Here is a 20,096-nt window from a genome sequence, read left to right on the forward strand (position 1 = left end):
TACGTATTTAATTTGCTATATATTTTTAGAGCAGATCTAGGGCATGCATGCCTGCATGGATGGTCATAGATCTCTTGCCATATGCCTGCATGTGTGTATTGTAGTTGGACTTGGACTATTATTGCATGATCTGGAAGCAGGCCGGGTTGTTGCAGGTCTCGTTGGATGACGCGGACCATGAAAAAGAGTCGTCTATATATATGTGTGTGCGCATGGCACATCAAAAAGCGAGGGGTAATTGGGACGACAAAGCTGCCCGTGGCAATATATTTTGTTGAGGCAACGTTGCATGCCGGTCGTGATAGGGAATCAGATCGATGTTACATCAAGCTAGCGCTTTACACAACTTAAAGGGGTCAAAAGAGCACCTGGCAAATTCTAAGTCCATATATAAAAGAAAATGAATTAATTGTATAATCTGCATGAATGTCAATTGTCAAAGGAGTTCCTAGATCAGCTTGATTTTATATATCCTAATTTTCTTTTATCTTCAATATACAATTAGTACATAATAATTTATTGGCGTGTAATATATATTTTAAGTGATTGACTTGTAAAATGAGTTAAATGCATCGTATTATAGCAGGCCGTACGTGTAATAATTAGGGATTAAAAAATTTAAAATTTAAAATTTAAAATAGCATTGATCAATGAAGAAAATTATAAATAATTAAGAAAATATGTATGGTTACAAATTAATTAATGGTTAATATTGGGTGGATATATATCTCATCAGACCGTACTTGTAAAAGTGTTGAATAGATCATAATTAAGTCATGATGTTAAAAGAAATAATTTCCAAGATGGAAAAATATTCTATTGTATTGTATCGTATGTTATGTAATTACATGAGCTTGAGCTTTTATATACAAAGCTGTTGCTAAACCCTTATTTGCCAAAGTACAATAATAGTAAGTTAACTACCTTCCTATTTACACGTGCAAAAATAAAGAAGCAGAGTAAAACTTATTACTCCCCCTCAAGATGGACTATATATATTAACTAGTCCCATCTTGCCAATGAGATGATTAAATTGATACAATCCGAGAGCTTTAGTTAGAACATCTGCTATTTGATTAGCAGACCTTACATGAAACAGTTTGATAATCCCATCTTGTAGCTTCTCCCTCACAAGGTGGTAGTCCAATTCAATATGTTTGGTCCGTTCATGATAAACTGGATTAGATGAGATATGAATTGCGGCTTGACTATCACAATACATGAGAGCAGCTTGAGAGTGCTTAATACCAAAATCTGTCAACAAATTTTTTAACCAAATCACTTCACACACAGCTGCTGCCATTGCCCTATATTCTGATTCTGCTGAAGATCTAGAAATTGTGTGCTGCTTCTTTGACTTCCAGCTGATCAAATTGTTCCCCAAGAACACAGTATAACCAGTAACAGACCTCCTTGTGTCAGGGCATGCTGCCCAATCAGAGTCTGTATATATCTTAAGTTGAAAATCAGTGGAAGAAGCAGAAAAAAACAGACCCAAACCAATGGTGTTTTTGATATACTGGACTACTCTGTGAGCTGCTGCCATATGTGGCTTTCGAGACTTATGCCTGAATTGACTTAACTTTTGCACAGAAAAAGTAATATCTGGCCTTGTAATAGTCAAATAGATCAATCTCCCAATTAACCTTCTGTATTGAGAAGGATCTTCCAATTCATCACCATCACTGGAATTAAGAACCAGATTTTGTTCCATTGGAGAATTTGCTGGTTTACAACCAAGCAGGCCAGAATCCTCAATAATTTCCAAAGAGTATTTCCTTTGGCACAAATGAATTCCTTTAGAAGATCTAGCAGCCTCTAGGCCCAAAAAATACTTTAAAGGGCCTAAGTCTTTTAGCTTGAAATGATCATTCAGACATCCTTTTAAAGAATTCATAGAAGCAACATCATTGCTAGCTATTAAGATATCATCAACATAGACTAACAGCATGATGACTGAGTTGCCTTCAATCTTAGAGAAAAGGGAATAATCTGATTTCGATTGAGTAAAACCAGCAGCTATCAAAGTTGAGGAAAACTTGGCAAACCATTGTCTTGAGGCTTGTTTTAAGCCATATAATGACTTTTTAAGTTTACAAACCATATTAGACTCCCCCGTGCTGTCAAAACCAGGTGGCAAAGACATATAAACCTCCTCATGGAGGTCACCATTCAGGAAAGCATTATTCACATCCATTTGAATAATGTTCCATTTCTTGACAGCAGCAATGGACAGAAAAAGCCTAACTGTGGTAAGTTTAGCCACTGAACTGAAGGTCTCATGGTAATCAAAACCCTCCAATTGAGTGTAATCTTTAGCTACCAATCGAGCCTTACATCTCTCAATACTGCCATCTGAGTTAAGTTTCAATTTATACACCCATTTACAACCAACAGGGTGTTTTCCAGCAGGTAAAGGAACTAAGTCCCAAGTATTATTCTCTTCTAATGCTGATATTTCAGATTGCATGGCAAGTCTCCACTCAGGATAAGATATAGCTTGAGAAAAAGTCTTAGGCTCAAATAGAGTGGAAGTGGCAAGAACAAAATACTTATGAGAAGGAGATAATTTGTCATAAGTCAAAAACTTACTGAGGGGATGAGAAGTAATCTGAGCAGTGAACCCAGCAGCTTGTTGATGAAGGGAAGGAGAAGATTGCAAAGTAGCCTGCTGACAATGGTAGAACTGAAGATAGGAAGGTGGATGTCTATCTCGAGTTGATCTTCTTGGAGGATTAAACTGAGTAGGTGGGGAAGTGACTGGAATACCAGAGTTGGTATCTGAAAAAGGAATTGAAGGTGGAAGGTGAAGATCAGAGTTTGGAGCAGAAAGTGGAAGAGAACAATCTTGAGTTTGAAATGGTGTTGAGGAAGAAGTTTCAAAAGGAAACACATCTTCATGAAATACTACATCCCTAGAAATGTAGCAAATCTGAGTCTCTAGGTTCAACAATTTATAACCCTTAACACCAAAGGGATAACCTAGAAAAACAGACTTTATAGCTCTTGGAGAGAACTTGGATCGATTATGAGAAAGTGTGGAGCCAAAACATAAGCATCCAAACACTCTAAGATGTGAGTAAGAAGGAACTTTATGATATAAAAGTTCAAAAGAACTTTTATTGGAAAGAAGAGGACTTGGTGTTCTATTAATGAGATAGACAGCAGTAAGCACACTGTCTCCCCAATAACAGATAGGAATTTTAGAATGGAAGAGGAGGGATCTTGCCACATTGAGAATATGTTGGTGTTTACGCTCCACAACAGAATTTTGTTGTGGAGTAGCAACACAACTCAATTGATGAAGGACTCCTTTAGAAGCAAAGAAGGATTTGAGAGAAAATTCAGGTCCATTATCAGACCTAAGGGCTTTGATTTTAGTAGAGAACTGAGTTTCTATATGAACAAAGAAAGACTGCAAAAGGAAACCAGTTTCAGATTTAGATTTCATTAGGTAAATCCAAGTAGCTCGAGAAAAATCATCTACTATGGAAAGAAAATACCTAAAACCTTCTTTTGTGGGAATTGACATTGGACCCCATATATCACAATGCACTAAATCAAAAAGAGCAGAACATTTATTATTGCTAATTGGAAAAGGCAAATGTTTTTGTTTAGCAATAGGACAAGTGGTACATGAATCAAACTTAGAAGACAAATGAGGAATGTGTTTATTCAAAAGTTGTAATCTGGAAAAACATGGATGTCCTAATCTAAAATGCCACAAGGCTACATTAGATTGGACAGAAACACAAGTAGGGATAAGAGATGCACTGTGTAAAGCAGATTGGTTTGAAATAGTCAACTTGTAGAGGCCATCATGCAATTCACCCATCCCAATCATCTTCCAAGTGACTAGGTCCTGCAAGAAACATTTGTCAGCTTTAACAATTAGACAACAGTTTAAGGATTGGGTGATCTTGCTAACAGAAATGAGATTAAATGAAAAAGTGGGGACACATAGAACATTGGTTAAGGTAAGGGTGGGACTCAGAATAATGTCACCAATGTGTGTGACAGTGGCATATGTACCATTTGGTAGTCGAACTGAATTAGACACAGCAGTAGGTGGACTGGTGTATAGGCTTGTAGAATGGACCATGTGGTCTGAAGCTCCACTGTCAATTATCCAAGAGGAGGAACTAATAGAAGGTGCAGCAAGACAAAAAGAAGTAAGGTTACCTGAAAAATTGGGAACCAAAGCCATATTGACAGATGGAGTGACAGTAGAAGGAGATGGTTGGAGTAAGGCTAATAATTGCTGATATTGATCCACAGTGATAGGTAAATTGTTGAATGAAGTATCAGCAACCATAGAGGACTGTTGAACAGAGTTAGCTGAGACAGATCCAGCTTTGGATTTATCCTTAAACTTGTAGTTAGGAGGATAACTATGCAATTTGAAACATTTGTCAATAATGTGTCCAGCAAGACCACAATGACTGCATAGAAGTCTGCTACGTGCATTGCCTTTAAAATTCTTAAAAGAATTTTCAGATCTAGCAGCTAAAGCAACAGAGTCAACAGAAGTAGAATGAGGAGTTCGATGACTAACAAGGCGCTGTCTCTCTTCTTGGACAACAAGAGAAAATGCCTTATTAATGGAAGGCAAAGGTTCCATCATCAAAATTTGACCTCTCACATTGTCAAAAACATCATTGAGTCCCATCAGAAATGTCATAACATAGGACTGATGATGATATTGAGCAAAAATCTTTGAGGAATTGCATGTGCAACCATGACAATGACAAATAGGTAATGGTTGATAATTCAAAAGTTCATCCCATAGTACCTTTAAATCTGTGAAATATGTGCTAACATCACTCTGTTCTTGACGTAATGCAGAAATAGCAGTTTGCAATTCAAAAATCCGAGGTCCGTTACCTTGAGAGAAACGTTCCTTCAACTCGAGCCACATTGCATGAGAGGAATCAACATAGATTACACTCTGAGCAATTTTCGAAGATAAGGAATTAAGAAGCCAAGACAACACAATGGTGTCGCATTTGCTCCAAGAAGAAAACAGAACATCAGCCCTGGCTGGAGCAAGAAGAGATCCATCGATGAAGCCGAGCTTATTTCGTGCCTTCAAGGATAGAAACATTGAGCGAGACCACGAATGGTAATTACTGTTGCTCAGTTTCTCACTCACCAAAAGAACTCCAGGATGATCAGAATTGGTGAGGAAATAGGGACTCCGTGGATCAGATTCAACATTAATGTGAGGTCGAGTGGAATTTTCACTAGTATTTTCAGCCATGATCGAAAGGAAAGTTGCGTTAAAGAGGAAACTAGAAATGAACCCTAATTTCTTCTGATACCATGTTAAAAGAAATAATTTCCAAGATGGAAAAATATTCTATTGTATTGTATCGTATGTTATGTAATTACATGAGCTTGAGCTTTTATATACAAAGCTGTTGCTAAACCCTTATTTGCCAAAGTACAATAATAATAAGTTAACTACCTTCCTATTTACACGTGCAAAAATAAAGAAGCAGACTAAAACTTATTACATGATAATTAAGTTTCAATATCACATTAATAAATGTTTAAGTACCAAGTGAAATTGGAATCATGTATAGGTGATTATAGGAAATCGCAATTGTCACTAGCTAGCTAGCAGCTTGTAATTCTCTTTTGGGTCTCCTAAATGCAACATGAAATATCCTGATAATTAATTGGTTGCGTCTTTAATTTTGTTTTTTTAAAGAAGGCATGGGTTGGGATATATACGAGGACTTAATTCATGATCTTTAAAATCCCTCATGAGAAATAGGATAGATGTTATCAAATTCATGTAAAGCTATAGTAGTAGTACTGTTTGGTAAATGGTATATATTAGTCCCAACCTAGCTAGCTAATTTTTACGTGTGGTTACGACGTGCCATGCATATAAAAAATCAGCCCGTCTTTGAATCTTGACAGCTAATTAATATATTTGTTGGAAGTCTGAAGTTTTACAATAAGAGCATTAAATTACTTCTTCTATAAAATTTATGGTGTTATTACTCGTATGGATAAGTCATGCAAGTAAATTGTCATGGTACAGGTTCCGATGTCAACAATAGTCCTGTTCTCCTGGTGACAGACCACAAGAAAGAAATTATAAGTGTAGTCGGGAGTGGCTCAATGAGTGTTTAAGAAGGATTTTTTTTATTTTTTATTTTTCTAAACAACCATGCTTAATATTGAGATAAATTAAAATAATAGGTACATAATGTCTCAAGGAGGAGGGTCTTGGAGAAAAACCTCTATCCATATATACTCCGATTAGTCGGGTATGGAGTTTTGTTACTTGGTTACTGCAATCTCTGTCATGGATAGAGCTGTGCTATCTCTTAGACTTCAGTCTTTAGAGATTTGTTGTCTGAACTAGACCATATCAGTCACGAAAGTGTACTAACAAAATACTAACATTTGTAATTGGTTTGTTTTTTAAGTCAACTTTGTATATCTTCCTTTAATGAATGGAATGAGATCCATTGTTATAAAAGAACAAGGAGGAGGGTATTTCTTTCCGTCAATAGATAAAAAATATCTAGGATTACTTCAATACATTATTGGATGGGACATTTTGCAACGAATAAAAAAAGCTGACGTGGCTTTGCTTTTTTTGAGCTCTGGTCTGGCAGTCTCCCTAATTCCTCCCGGAGGTTGTTGTCCCACTGCGATCCTCTAAGCTGATTGAGGGTGAAGTTTATATTCTTTTTTCGAAGGAAGAGATTGATAGATCAGTAGAACCGTTCAAGTTTTCGTTGGTTTTGAAATTTTTGCGACAATGTCCAATGCTGGATGCCATTCGGTTGTTTATTCGAAGTCATTGGGGCTTGGTTTCGCAACCAGTTGTTTCCTCTATGCGCAGGCCACATAATGTGTTTATTAGGCTATCTAATGAAGAAGATGTTTTGAAGGCTCTTTCTAGATAAGCGACTGATATTGATGGGGTGCCTTATTGTGGGTTTCATTGGCATCTGGACTTTAATGAAGATAGGGAGCCATCCTTGGTCCTAGTTTGGGTTGTCCTTTCAGGCTTGCCTTTGAATATTTATCATGAATCCTTCATGAGAAATATTACATCTCCAATTGGAAGGTATTTGCGATGAGATAACTTAACGATGGGGCTTGAGTGTGTGTTGAAATGGATGCAGCAAATGAACCGCTTCATGGGCTCTGGATAGGAATTCCTCATAAACAATCTAGTTTGTACATTGAGATTATTTATGAGACCCTTTCGGTGTATTGTTGTAGATGTAATACTCAAGGGCACAATGCCAAAACCTATCATTGGCGTGATGGGGGGGAAAATGAGATGGAATGTGATATAGGAAAGAGGGGGAGAAGAGAGGGAGAAAACGGTGCAAATCTAGGTTCTGAAGACACAAGAGGAGGGTGAAAGGGAAGATGCTGAAGGTCGTGAGATGAGGTTGAAGAGCTTTCAGGGGTGTTGGGTTTCTGGGTAAAGGGAAGGAGGTCAAAATTTAGGCCCGTGTACCTCTTCTGTGGAGATGATTGTGGATCCAATGCAAGTTCCGCAGGTGGGGGAGAGTGGTGCTCTGTCTTTACTTGTGGAGGATGCTGTTTCTACTGGTCTATTGCCGATAAGGAGGTAGGGAATGGAAATCAGGATTTGTGTTAGTAAAGGAGGGTGACCTGTCTCATGGGTCTTTGGATGGTCCCCTGCCTCGTGGATTATAGAAATTGGGAATCGATCCAAGGCTGGATGAATTTTTTCACAAAGAGATGTGTGGTGCAATTGAGTGTGTTTCGCCCATTGTTGAGAGGGTTATGTTGCATGAGAATGATGGAATGGTTGGCATTGGACCACGTGAGGAAGATCTTATTATGCAGGGGGTTTCTCGTCGGATCCTAATGCCGAATCCGTAGCACACTTGGGGAAATTTTAAGATTGTCTGTCGGATAGCGAGGCTTAAGTCATGATGAAGGAGGTGGGAACAAGTGTTAAGCTAGTCCGAAGTTCATCCAGGGTTCCTAGCAAGCCCTCTCGACATAATTTATGATGTATAATCCTTTATTTTGGAATATTCGTGGGTTGGGTACGTCAAAGAGAAGATTACGAAATTTAGTGAAGAGAAGGAAACCGAATTTCATCATACTAGCAGAGCCTTTTGTGAATGAATCTAAGTTGATGTTGTTGAGGAGTTTGTTGCAATTTGAGTGATGCTTGTCAAACCAGAGCTATGGAGGTAAATTATGGTTGCTTTGGGGAACTGACTACAGTTTCCAGTCCTAAATGCAAGTGCACAACATGTCATTGTGCCGTTGCCATTTGAAAATAAGAGGCTTTTTATTTCGGTAGTTTATGCAAAATGCTACTATCAAGAGCGTAGGGAGCTATGGCAGAATTTAAAACAAGATATTCCGAGCGATGCAGCTTGGTTAGGACTTGGTGATTTTAACGTGATTTTTGGGGATGAAGAGCGGCGTGGAGGAAGGCCTCATTTGAGGGTAGTGATGGAGGAGTTTAATGAGTTTACGGAATTTGTCAAAAATTGTTAGTGTTGATGTTGTTTAGCATGAAAATCGGATGCTAATGAAGCTCCTTTCAATCCAAGAAGTTTAAAAGGCGTTTTCAATCCCGATAGATAGTAGTCCAGGTTCAGATGGGTTTGGATCGGTCTTTTATAGATCGTGTTGGGATATTGAGGAGGCTGATGTGGTTGAGGCTGTTAGAGATTTTTTTTCGTGACACTCCTTACCAAGATTCTGTTCGGCCTTGTATGTTGTTTTAATTCCAAAAGTGTCAAATTCTTATAGTTTTGATAAGTCTTATCAGCTTGTGTTCAGTAATTTACAAAGTGTGCTAAAAAATACTTGTTAAAAGGTTGTCCCCTATTCTGAGTAGATTGGTGTCTCTGGAACAAGGTGCTTTCCTACCCGGTCGTAGTATTTTTGAGAACATTTCTTTGGCTAAAGAGATGGTTCATCAAATTAATAAGCCTGTTCGGGGTGGTAATGCGATGATTAAAGTGGATATGGCAAAAGCATATGATAGCATTAACTGAAAATTTTTGTTGCATGTGATGAGCTCCTTTGGTTTTTCTCAGGGTGTTTGTGGTATTATTCGACAATGTATTACAACTCCCTGGTTTTCGGTCGTCATGAATGGTACTGCAAAAATTTTCTTTCCAAGTGGCCGTGGTTTGCGCCAAGGAGACCCTCTTTCGCCATATCTATTTATAATGGTCGAAGAAATATTGTCAAGGTTGCTGAAATATAATTTTGATGCTAAAAAGATAAAGGCCTTTAGTCGTCCTTGAGGAGTTCCTCTGGTTTCACACTTATTGTATGCTAATGATGTTATAGTCTTTGCTAATCAAGTTCACTCCTCACTAAAAAATATTAGGGATGTTTTCCAAAAGTATGAGAACTGATTGGGCCAGGTTGTTAGCAAGGAAAAATTGTCTAATTTTTCTCTAAGCACATTTCTGATGTTAGGCGAAAGAGGTTGATGCGTTTGATAATGTTTTCGGAAGGCTCTTTCCCTATGAAATATTTGGGAGTTCTAATTTCTGGACTTCTAAAGATGGTTCATTTTGAAGATCTTGTGGGTTGTACTAGAAGAAAATTGGGTAGTTGGCAGCATTGGATTATGTCGAATGGTGCTCGAATCCTTCGGCTACGACATGTGGTTGCTAGTATACCCATTCATCTATTTTCAATGGTACATGCGCATAAGTCGGTTCTCTCTAATTTAAATTGGCTTATGAGTAGTTTCTTTTGGGCGTCTTCCAAGGGCAATCCGAAAAGGAAGTGGAAATCCTGGAGTTCCCTTTGTAACCGACAAGTAGGGGTGTAAACCGGTCGGTCCGGACCGGAGAAACCGACCGGACCGGACCGGACCGACCAAATGCATGGTCGGTTTCGGTCCATTGAATATGAAAGTTTCGGTCTTCGGTCCTGTCCCGGGGTGGAGATTTCTCGGACCGGACCGAACCGGACCAACCGAATAATAAAAAAAAAAAATTATATATATTATTTATATAATAATTATACAATTAACAATATAAAATTTTAAATATGTTATTAACACTTGTTAATATTCTATGAATTAACTAATATATAATATCAATTAGTTAATTATATAGTAATTATATAAATTAATAATGTAATTTTCATTTAATTTATTATCATTGATCATATAAAATATTTTTTTATTGAGTTTGTTACCTAATCCATATTAATAAGTCACTTAATTTAATTTAGTATTTTAAATAAATTTTTTTTATTAATTGATTTATAAAAAAAAAAAAATATGCCGGACCGAATGGACCGACCGGACCGGACCGGACCGATAACTACCGGTCCTGTCCGGTCCCTATGGGGTGTTCGGTCCATCACCGGACCGGACCGACCGGTTTACACCCCTACCGACAAGGGAGGGGGGTGTAGGCCTGCGTAGTCTGGAGGAAGTTCAAACGTCGCTGTTTATGAAGTTTGCTTGGAAAATCCTGACAGAAAATTCTTTATGGGCTCAATTTTTCAAAGCCAAGTATGTTAAAGGCAAACATATTTCTTTGGTTGAGGCTCATAAAGGAACTCAATTCTGGAAAGACATCATGTTGTGTGTACCAAAAGTTCTCAGTAGTGTGAGATGGCGAATTCGAGATGGAAATGTTTCCTTCTGGTGAGATAAGTGGCTGGACAGTGGTCCTCTTGTGAATCAGTTGGAAGAGACTAGTCCTATTGATCGGCCACTGCTAAAAGTGTGCGAGTGCGGGATCGAAAATGGGTGGAATGTGAAATTAGTGAGGGGTCTAGTGTGGGATAGTAAGTTGAAAGAGATTTTAGATTCCCTTGAGGAATGTAAGGAAGGTGCGGATTTGCTAGTAATTTGAACTTCAAATTTAAATAGTGCATTCTCCTCAAAAAGCGTTTGGGAGTGTGTGAGAGTTAAAGCTCCAAAAATGAATTGGTCAGATTTGATGTGGAATGCTGCTCTCCCAAAAAAATACTCGGTGATAATCATGTGGAAGGCAATGAATGCTTGTCTTAGTGTTGATGATAGAGTGAGTAAGTTGAGTATTCCGATGGTATCAAAATGTGAATGCTCTTGTGCAGGGGGAATTTGGAAGATCAGGATCACGTATTGGCTACTGGTAGGGTAGCTAAGGATCCAGCTTTGGCGCAGAATTTCTGTGCAAGTGGGTATTATATATATATATATAGCCTCATACCATTAATCCTCATCGTTATCAATATTGCTCGTACGTCATTGAAGTAATTTTGAAGAACAATGTCCTTTACTCCGTACATCGAATATCATCTTTGCTTTCACGACACGATATATCGAGATAGCCTGATCTCTTTTGTCATTATTACTTTAATATATAATTAATGTGAAAATTATAAATAATAAAATTTAATTTTTCAGTATTTTTAAAAGATTTTTATATAATCTTTTGAAGAGGTAAGGATCTATTTTTTTTCAAATGTGCAAATTACTTATAGAATTTTATTGACAATAATGATTATAATTATGTCTAAGAGTCTAAAAGTACTTATAAAATTAGATTTGATAAAATTTTCTCTAAATAAAAAATTTCTTAATAAAAATTAAAGTCAGTTATTAATTAATCAAAATGTGGTATAAAATCTTAATCATTAATTTTATTTTACAAAATGATAGGAATAATTTTTAAATAAAACTATAATATAAAAATAAAAATAAATTTATTTAATTTTATATAAAAAAAAAAAAATAACCCTCACTCAAAATTTTATTCTTAGACCCAAACGTATTGAGCCGGCCTTGTAGGTACGTGAAAGATATATATATATCATGATCAGTTGCTTTCATGGAATGGTCCAACGTACGTTAACGCGCGTACTGTGCATGCATGGTATTTATATATAGGCTTAATTAATGCTAATTACAAGCAGGACATCCGCGTGATGAGACAAAACAGAAATGTAAAGTAAATCAATTGGAACAAAAACACGCTCAAATCACATGCATTTGTCCTTTAGGTATCCTTTTCTGATGAAGAGATTGCGTCGTCAATATGGCGACCTTTTTCTGGGACGATTAATGCTTTTTACTCTTTAAACGACTAAGTTTTTCCTACTACAACATTTATTTGGTCATAACTAGTAAGCTGTATTCACGTGAAGATCGAGATTATTAATGCGTCTCTAATTATTTAATTGATCTCATGATGTTGTATAAATTAATGTCTATTTTTCCAAATATTAATATATAAAATCTGTTTTCTGAAGAAGAGGGATGGTAATAATCCTGTTTTTTTTTTTTTTCATAATCCTCACTTTTGTTTGATCAGGAATTAACAGAACTTTTAATTTTCATACTGATCATCGATCGATCATGCGCGCATTAAAGATCGATCATACTGATCATGAACTCGTGTTTTTTTTTTAATTTGTAATTAATGGATTATGGATTCGTAATTAAAGATCAGCAGCTTATAGGTAATGACTTTAGATGGGCAGAATAGCTACTTTGATAAACCTATATATAAAGGGCTCTCATGATCTCTCTCTGATCAACTGAATGTTTCTGATCTTTACTAGCATACAAACATAAAGAGGTTAAGAAAAGTAAGATAAGAAAAATAAACATGATCATGCTAAAATAACATTGACATGGCTCTAAATTATATTCATTGAATTAGATTAAATTTTCTATTTTTTATACTGTTGATCATGAATACTCTTTCTCATGCGCATTACTCATCGTAATATGCATATAAATATATATATATATATATACTAGTAAGATGTTACGTGCCTGAGACACGTATGTGCAGTTCAAATTATTAATATATTTTATTAAAATAAAAATAAAGTACATATATCTTATTATTTTATTACTAATATATATTTTAAAAGCTATTGAAAGATAGGCTATTTGTAAATTATTATAATGCTTTCCTATTATAATGAATATGAAAAGATAAATTTACATAAATATGTTTTCCTATTATAACGTATTTTCAAATTGAAAATTGAATCCATGATTATTATTATAATAAATATACTTTATTAGCATATTTAAAGATATTAATAGAGGAATAGAAACCAAAAGAAACCATAAAAGTAACCATAAATAGAATGTAAATGAAAATACAATTGTATCCCTGTGTTCTATAATTATTACAAACGGATGGAAAGTTAATAAAAACCAGCATATTCCGTTAAAACAAGAAATTTCCGTTAAAACAAGAAATTTCCGTTTCATAGGCTCTTTATATATATAGATAGATATATTTATATATATATATCTCTGCATGCATTTGCTTGGTAGGACCAAGTAATAATTAAAAATTGGGGTTTCCCTTAGCTTGTGAACTCTGAATTAATAACACCGATCATTCTTTGTTCTTGTTCTTCTTAAAAAAAAAAGGAGGATGATGTCTTGTTTAGGCACTATACAAAAAATAAGTATTTGTAATAGATTATTTGCAATGAGAATAATTATTTATCATAAAAATAAATTTATTTCAACAAAAAATAATCATTTTTATAAAAATAACTAACTAGAATTAGCGAGTAACTCTTGCAGCGAGGGTTATGATCAATATCCTTGAATCAAAGGCATGGGCCTTCTCTTTAGGGCTATGATAAGTCAGCTGTCATATCAAAAAGGGCTCTAAAAAAATCAAGTGAAAAGATCGAGCTATGATCATGAATTTGGTACTTGTTTTGTTTTTCTTGCTGGTTTCAATACGGATCAATTGCAACCACAAATAGTCTGCCCTTTAATTTGGTTGCTTCTCATGCATCCTTCCATATCAATCAGCTTTCTGCTCGTATATTTACTTTCTTTCCCAGTACTGCATGCGATGACACGAAGTTGTACCTTGAAAGAGTAGCATTCAAAGTAGTGCCAAGATCAGCAGGTTTCGGTCTGCCTCATTTGCCGTACAAACATCCCACAACAGCCATAGATCCCAATATTGCATGTGGTCCTGTACTTATTACTGATCTGATTACTCTGATCTTCTCATGCCCTCCTTCTTGGGGCACCGCCCAAGCTTTTGGTCTCATCTAAATATATATATATATATATATATGTATATATATATATATATACACATGCTTGTATTTTATATGTTCACCCACCACATGAGTAAAGTAAAATGCATACGTGTATGTAAATAATGTAGGTTATAATCCATTAAGAGAATTGTGGCCTTTGGTTTGCTTAATTATGTATCAGTACTCTCTGCAATGGATTTTAGTACATAGCATTTTGTTAAACATTTTTTATTTTATTTTATTTTTTTAAATTTTGTTTTGTTTAGTAAAACTTGAATCTATGACTATATGGATGAAATTTTTTTAAATATATTTATGGGAATAATATAAGTTCATGGTATGACTTTGCATGATGAGTGTCATACATATGTAAGTTTCTGCAAATTCTATAAACCAGAAATTGAATTAGAATGAATTCTTTCTTATTTTTAAAAAACATGTAAAGAAAATGTCCTTTAAGCTTCAAAGGCTGAGTACCACCTTTGACAAGGACAAACAAGAAAAAAAATCTTCTACTGACTTTAGAAAAGCAAGAAATTGACCATCTGATCATTTGGTTATTGCATGTATGTAAGGACATTAAACAATAAACAGTGATGCATGCGCGTTGCATGCAGTGCTATGACACTGTGATGGTGGGCCTATAAAAGGAGTCGAGAGACACCTCCCAATGTACAGGCCATGAGCTCACCCTCTCTTTTCCTCATCTCTGCACTCAAATTCAGCTCGCAAGTAATCGTAAGCCTTCTCATCTTTCTTTCACAGCTCGCCTTTTTAGCCTTTCTTTTTTTTCTCTCTCTCTCTTAACGATTTTTTGTATAAATGAAGTGTTTTGAACTTCCTTAGAAGCAAAATGATTATTTCTTACAAAAATGGAAAAGGATTTCATGTCTGAGTTTGGCTACTTTTTGTTTTTGTTCTTTTCCCTTTTGTTGTCTTTGAATAAATCGGTGTTGCAGCATTGAGCAATGACAGAGTTATTTTTTATGTCTCAGTCGTTAGTACCACAGATGGAGGTAAATAAGGAACAGATATTGGAGCTGCATGGGAGTTTTGAGGGGATAGATCATGAAGCTGCAACCACACCTTGGACTGTGAAGGATGCCATTATCGTACCCCAAAGAAAATCTTGCAGCAAAATCTCAAGCATAGCTCAAGATGACAAAGATGAGGCTGGAATTAGTAAAATGAAAAGCTTTGATAAAAATTTGGAATCCCCAACTGGGAGAAAAATTCGCAAGGCAAAGTCACTGAGTGCTCAGTTCTTAGTCAATATAGATGAACTGATAAACAATATTCCAGGAAGCTATGATCAGACATGTTCCGTTCTCAATAGGGCTTCAAGCAATGGTTTAGGATATTCCTTCCCACTTGCTGGTGCCACAATGCCTTCAGAGAACTTTCCAGATGTCTTGAGACTTCAAAGTCCAAATTGCAGTAAGAAACATGTTCCAATGCTACTTTTTTTGACAAATGGCTTCACCTATGCAAACCATGTTACTTTTATTTTTTAGTTTTCAATTTTTTAACATTTATTTAAAAAATTAGCTATCATTTGCAGTTAAAAAAGTGCACCTATAAACCATCTCTCTCTCTCTCTCTCTCACACGCGCACACACACACAAAAACACATTCTTAGCGGTCAATCAACAAGCATTTTTCTTGAATAGATATTAGGACAAAGACATTAATGGCTTGAACTCTAGCATTGCATTGGTTTTATTTATCACTTGAACGATAAGATAGCCACTAACTTCAAAGACTAGCATTAGACTAATATGTCTTTACTCTTGTAACCAGATCAAGATAGTGAAAATGGACAATTTGAGCCTGATCATGAAGATGAACCAAATTCATTCAGGTGGAAGCAAATAAATAGTGAACCTGTCCTACCAATATATATCAAGGTGATATCTTAAACCAAGAGACCATGTGACATTTGTTTCCATAAATGCATGTCTTTGTCTAACTAGATTAAAAATGAAATCAACGAATTATATATTCTAACTTTTTACTCTCATGCAGTTCCAGGATGTGAAGTATAAGGTATCAATGAAAGGTGTAAAAAGGTCAGGTTCAGAGAAGTATATACTGCATGGAATCACCGGTTCAGTAAATCCTGGAGAGGTACTTGCACTAATGGGACCATCAGGAGGCGGCAAAACATCTCTTCTTTCTCTTCTTAGTGGAAGAGTCAAATTTAACAGTGGTACCATCACTTACAATGACCAACCATACACAAGGTCTCTAAAAACAAGGTACGAGACAATGTGTGATTGGCATCTGTAGCTACTTAGTATGTTTTAATATCTTTACGAAAATGGGTGGTTTATGGTAATTTGGATGAAACAGGATTGGATTTGTGTTGCAAGATGATGTAGTGTTTCCCCACCTCACAGTCAAAGAAACACTAACTTATGCTGCTCTGCTTCGTCTTTCAAGTACCTTAACTAGAGAACAGAAGAAAGAAAGGGCAATGAATGTTATTAGCGAGCTAGGCCTTGAAAGGTGTGATCATAAACAATCTTTGTTCAAAATAGTTTTTTCAGAACAAGCCCCTGAAATATATGAAGAAATCTTCATCTATAGTAATTGTCAAGCACTCTCAATATCTATGTGTATGTAAGAGGGGATGAATATCTATCTCAGCACTCAGGAAGTTACCAAATCCAATTTTTGAACCTCCTGACATGAGCTGAAATATTTCACTGAAGTGTAATTGTTTACTCCAAGAGTCATATTAGTTAGAGATATACTCTAGCCAAATTGACATGGCTTGATGTGATTCGTAAGATTTTGAAGTTACTTTTATTATGAAGTAAATCTAACGGATCACATGAAGTCACGCTATTTTATGGGATTACGTTTGTGTAACCCCATTGTGACTATAACATTCCTCAATTAATTAAGTCAGCTATTTCCCCTTGGATAGGGCAGAGGAGCTCACCATATTACTTCCCTCTCTTCAAGAAACTGAGCTCACCATATTACTTCCCTCTCTTCAAGAAACAAAGTATCTATACCATAGTAGCTGGATAATTGTCTTGAAAAGCTAATCATGCGATGACTTGTGAATATTGTTTCAGGTGCCAAGATACCTTAATTGGTGGCAAATTTGTAAGAGGGATTTCTGGTGGTGAGAGAAAGAGGGTTTGCATTGGCAATGAAATCCTTCTCAACCCATCCCTACTCTTCTTGGATGAACCAACATCTGGTCTTGATTCAACAACTGCACTCCGGATTGGTCAGATACTTAATAACATTGCAAAGGTATCAGAATTTTGAATTGCCAACATTTTTTCTCTTTTTAATATTTCTAAGCGCCAATGCTTGGTTTAGTGAAGGTCTATGGACGCACTTGATTATGTTTCAGGCTGGCAAGGCAGTGGTGACCACAATACATCAGCCATCAAGCAGGCTCTTTCACAAGTTTGATAGACTTATTCTCTTGAGCAGAGGAAACTCCTTGTACTTCGGGAAAGCCTCTGAAGCAATGATGTATTTCTCCTCCATTGGTTGCAATCCACTTATTGCTATGAACCCATCAGAGTTTCTTATTGATCTCGCAAGTGGAAATATAAAAGACAAATCAGTTCCATCAGAGCTGGAAGATAAGTTCTTACAAGGAAGCAAAAGACATGACAAAAAAGATGGAGGACCTTCCTCAGTTGATGTCCAAGAGGTCAATAACCAATACTAAACTTTCATCAGCATTGCATGAAACCGTTTTGAGTAGAAATCTTATGTTCCATGTTGACTTCATGCAGTTTCTTGTGGAGGCCTACGAAGTAAGGCTCGCAAAAATAGAGGAAAGAAAGCTCCAAAAACCTGTGATAATACAGAGCGAGCCAGAAAAAGAGGGCAGGTCAAATTCAAGGGAATGGGGAGCAACTTGGTGGGAACAGTTCTCAATTCTTTTCAGTAGGGGCCTTAAAGAGAGACGCCATGAATACCTAAGCTGTATGCGCGTAACTCAAGTTATTTCTACTGCAGTAATCATTGGGCTGCTTTGGTGGCATTCAGATGCTTCAACTCCTAAGCGACTTCAAGATCAGGCAACTAAAAATATCATTTCGATTGTAGCCTTATCTTCTTCAATCGTTATTTTTGTCAATCTTTTTTATTTCTTTTCTTTAACGTACTTGCAGGCAGGGCTGTTGTTCTTTGTTTCAGTATTTTGGGGCTTCTTTCCTTTATTCAATGCCATATTCACATTCCCACAAGAAAGAGCTATGCTGGCTAAAGAGAGATCAGTTGGGATGTATAAACTCAGCGCTTACTTTTTAGGCAGAACCACTAGTGATCTTCCTTTGGATCTCCTACTGCCTATAGTGTTCCTTCTAATAGTTTATTTCATGGTGGGATTGAAGCTTAGCTTTGCATCATTTTCTCTAACCATGCTTACAGTTTTCCTCAGTGTCGTGGCTGCTCAGGTAAGAATCTTATCTCATTGACATCACTTCAAATTCTGAGCCAATTAGCAGCTTCCTAACTAAAACAGTACAGGGTCTTGGACTGACCATAGGAGCAGCATTTATGGATGTGAAGAAAGCCACAACAGTAGCTTCCGTCATAGTTATGGCCTTCATGTTATCTGCTGGATTCTTTATCCAGGTGAGTTAGTCTTAGTGCAGTATCTATCTCTCTCTAAATTGTAGGTGTTTGGGTCAACATAAATATAGAGAATCATGATCCATATTTCTTGATCCTGACCTGTAAAGTTTGTCAAAATGGATGCAGAAAGTCCCATTATTCATGTTGTGGGTACGCTACATCTCATTCAACTATCACACATATAGGTTGCTCCTAAAAATACAGTATGGATGCCCAGCTCCAACTTCTGGATCAAGTTCTTGCGAGTCTCCTTTCATCAGAGGATTAAGACTGGGTGAAGGTGAAACAGAAGTCGGGGCTCTGATGGCCATGGTCATTGTGTATAGGCTACTTGCCTACTTACTCCTAAGGAGAATTTCTAAGACATAGTCTATTCCATTTTCAAGGACAAAGTTGAAGACATCTGCTTGCTCTGTTGAGTAAGACCAAAGTTGGAAGACATCCAGTTGCTCTGTTCCACAAGAACCAATATCCACATAATGAAAGATCCTTGGTGTAAAGCCTGTTATGCATAGGCTTTGAGGAATTTAGTTTCTCCCTAGAAAAATAAATCATCTTCACACTGTATTCAGTTCTTTCTGAGCCATTTATATTTGTAGTAATATATCTATGGTTGATTAAAAGTTTGTGACAGCAAATAAAACTGAGAAAATCCATCATCTTGAATGTCTTAAAGAATAGTTTCTTCAAATCTTGAATCTAATGCAATCAGTTATTTAAGACTTTGGTATTGAAAATTGTAGTGCTTTTGATATTTTCCATATTAATAACTTCTCTATTATGATATCATGTTATAAAAGCATTCGTCGTCTTAAAAACTCGTTTGGTTGCATAACGCAAACTATCTCATCTAATCATTACAATTTTTTCAAATTCCCAAACAAAATACAATAAAAAAATTCAACTTTTTCAAATTTTAAAACAAAAATAATATTCTAATAATATTTTATTCAACTTTTAACTTTCATCTCATTTTATTTCATCTGTATAACCAAACGATGCCTTAAGCTCACAGAATAAGGGAATCTCGTATAAAAACAAATCAATGTACCAGTTGAGCTATGTTAATAATTATTGATGATGCTAATAAATATATATATATTTCTTTTAACTTTACCTTATACCGTAACAAATGGTGTCATTTTCTTTGTTGAATAATAACATTATCAAGTTTTCAACAGATGTGTTTCTCTATAGAAATATCAGGTTACAGAAATAGCAAGAACTCGTTAATATTTAGAAATTACATCTATTTACCTCGTGACTATGAATTAATGTAAGAAACAGAATTTTCTTCTGTTTTTCTTTTAAAAAAGAAAATAATAGCTTTCCATGTAAGTTAACACTTATTTGTGATTAGTTATTTACTACGAAAATAACAATTTTCTACTAAAATTAATCCACTTTTATCACAAATAATTCGTCATAAATATTCTTTTTTTGACACAGTAGTATGGCTGAAT

General features: G+C 35.8%; 1 protein-coding gene across 2 annotated transcripts; it reads left to right on the forward strand.

Moving 5' to 3' along the window:
- Positions 1–14,699: 14,699 nt before the first annotated feature.
- LOC109005390 (ABC transporter G family member 22-like) lies at positions 14,700–19,323 on the forward strand. Of its 2 annotated transcripts, XM_018984316.2 has the most exons (11): positions 14,700–14,757; positions 15,015–15,456; positions 15,820–15,926; positions 16,045–16,277; positions 16,372–16,527; positions 17,106–17,289; positions 17,393–17,701; positions 17,787–18,074; positions 18,168–18,452; positions 18,526–18,633; positions 18,760–19,323. In XM_018984316.2, the coding sequence occupies exons 1-11, from the start codon at positions 14,701–14,703 to the stop codon at positions 19,000–19,002; spliced, it is 2,412 nt and encodes an 803-aa protein (XP_018839861.2). In that variant the 5' UTR covers position 14,700; the 3' UTR covers positions 19,003–19,323. The 2 variants fall into 2 exon arrangements, with proteins under 2 accessions (XP_018839861.2, XP_018839862.1); XM_018984317.2 differs by lacking the exon at positions 16,372–16,527 and having other exon boundaries at positions 14,705–14,757.
- Positions 19,324–20,096: the final 773 nt, after the last annotated feature.

The sequence above is a fragment of the Juglans regia genome, chromosome 6 (genome assembly GCF_001411555.2).
Source record: "Juglans regia cultivar Chandler chromosome 6, Walnut 2.0, whole genome shotgun sequence".
Lineage (NCBI taxonomy): Eukaryota > Viridiplantae > Streptophyta > Magnoliopsida > Fagales > Juglandaceae > Juglans > Juglans regia.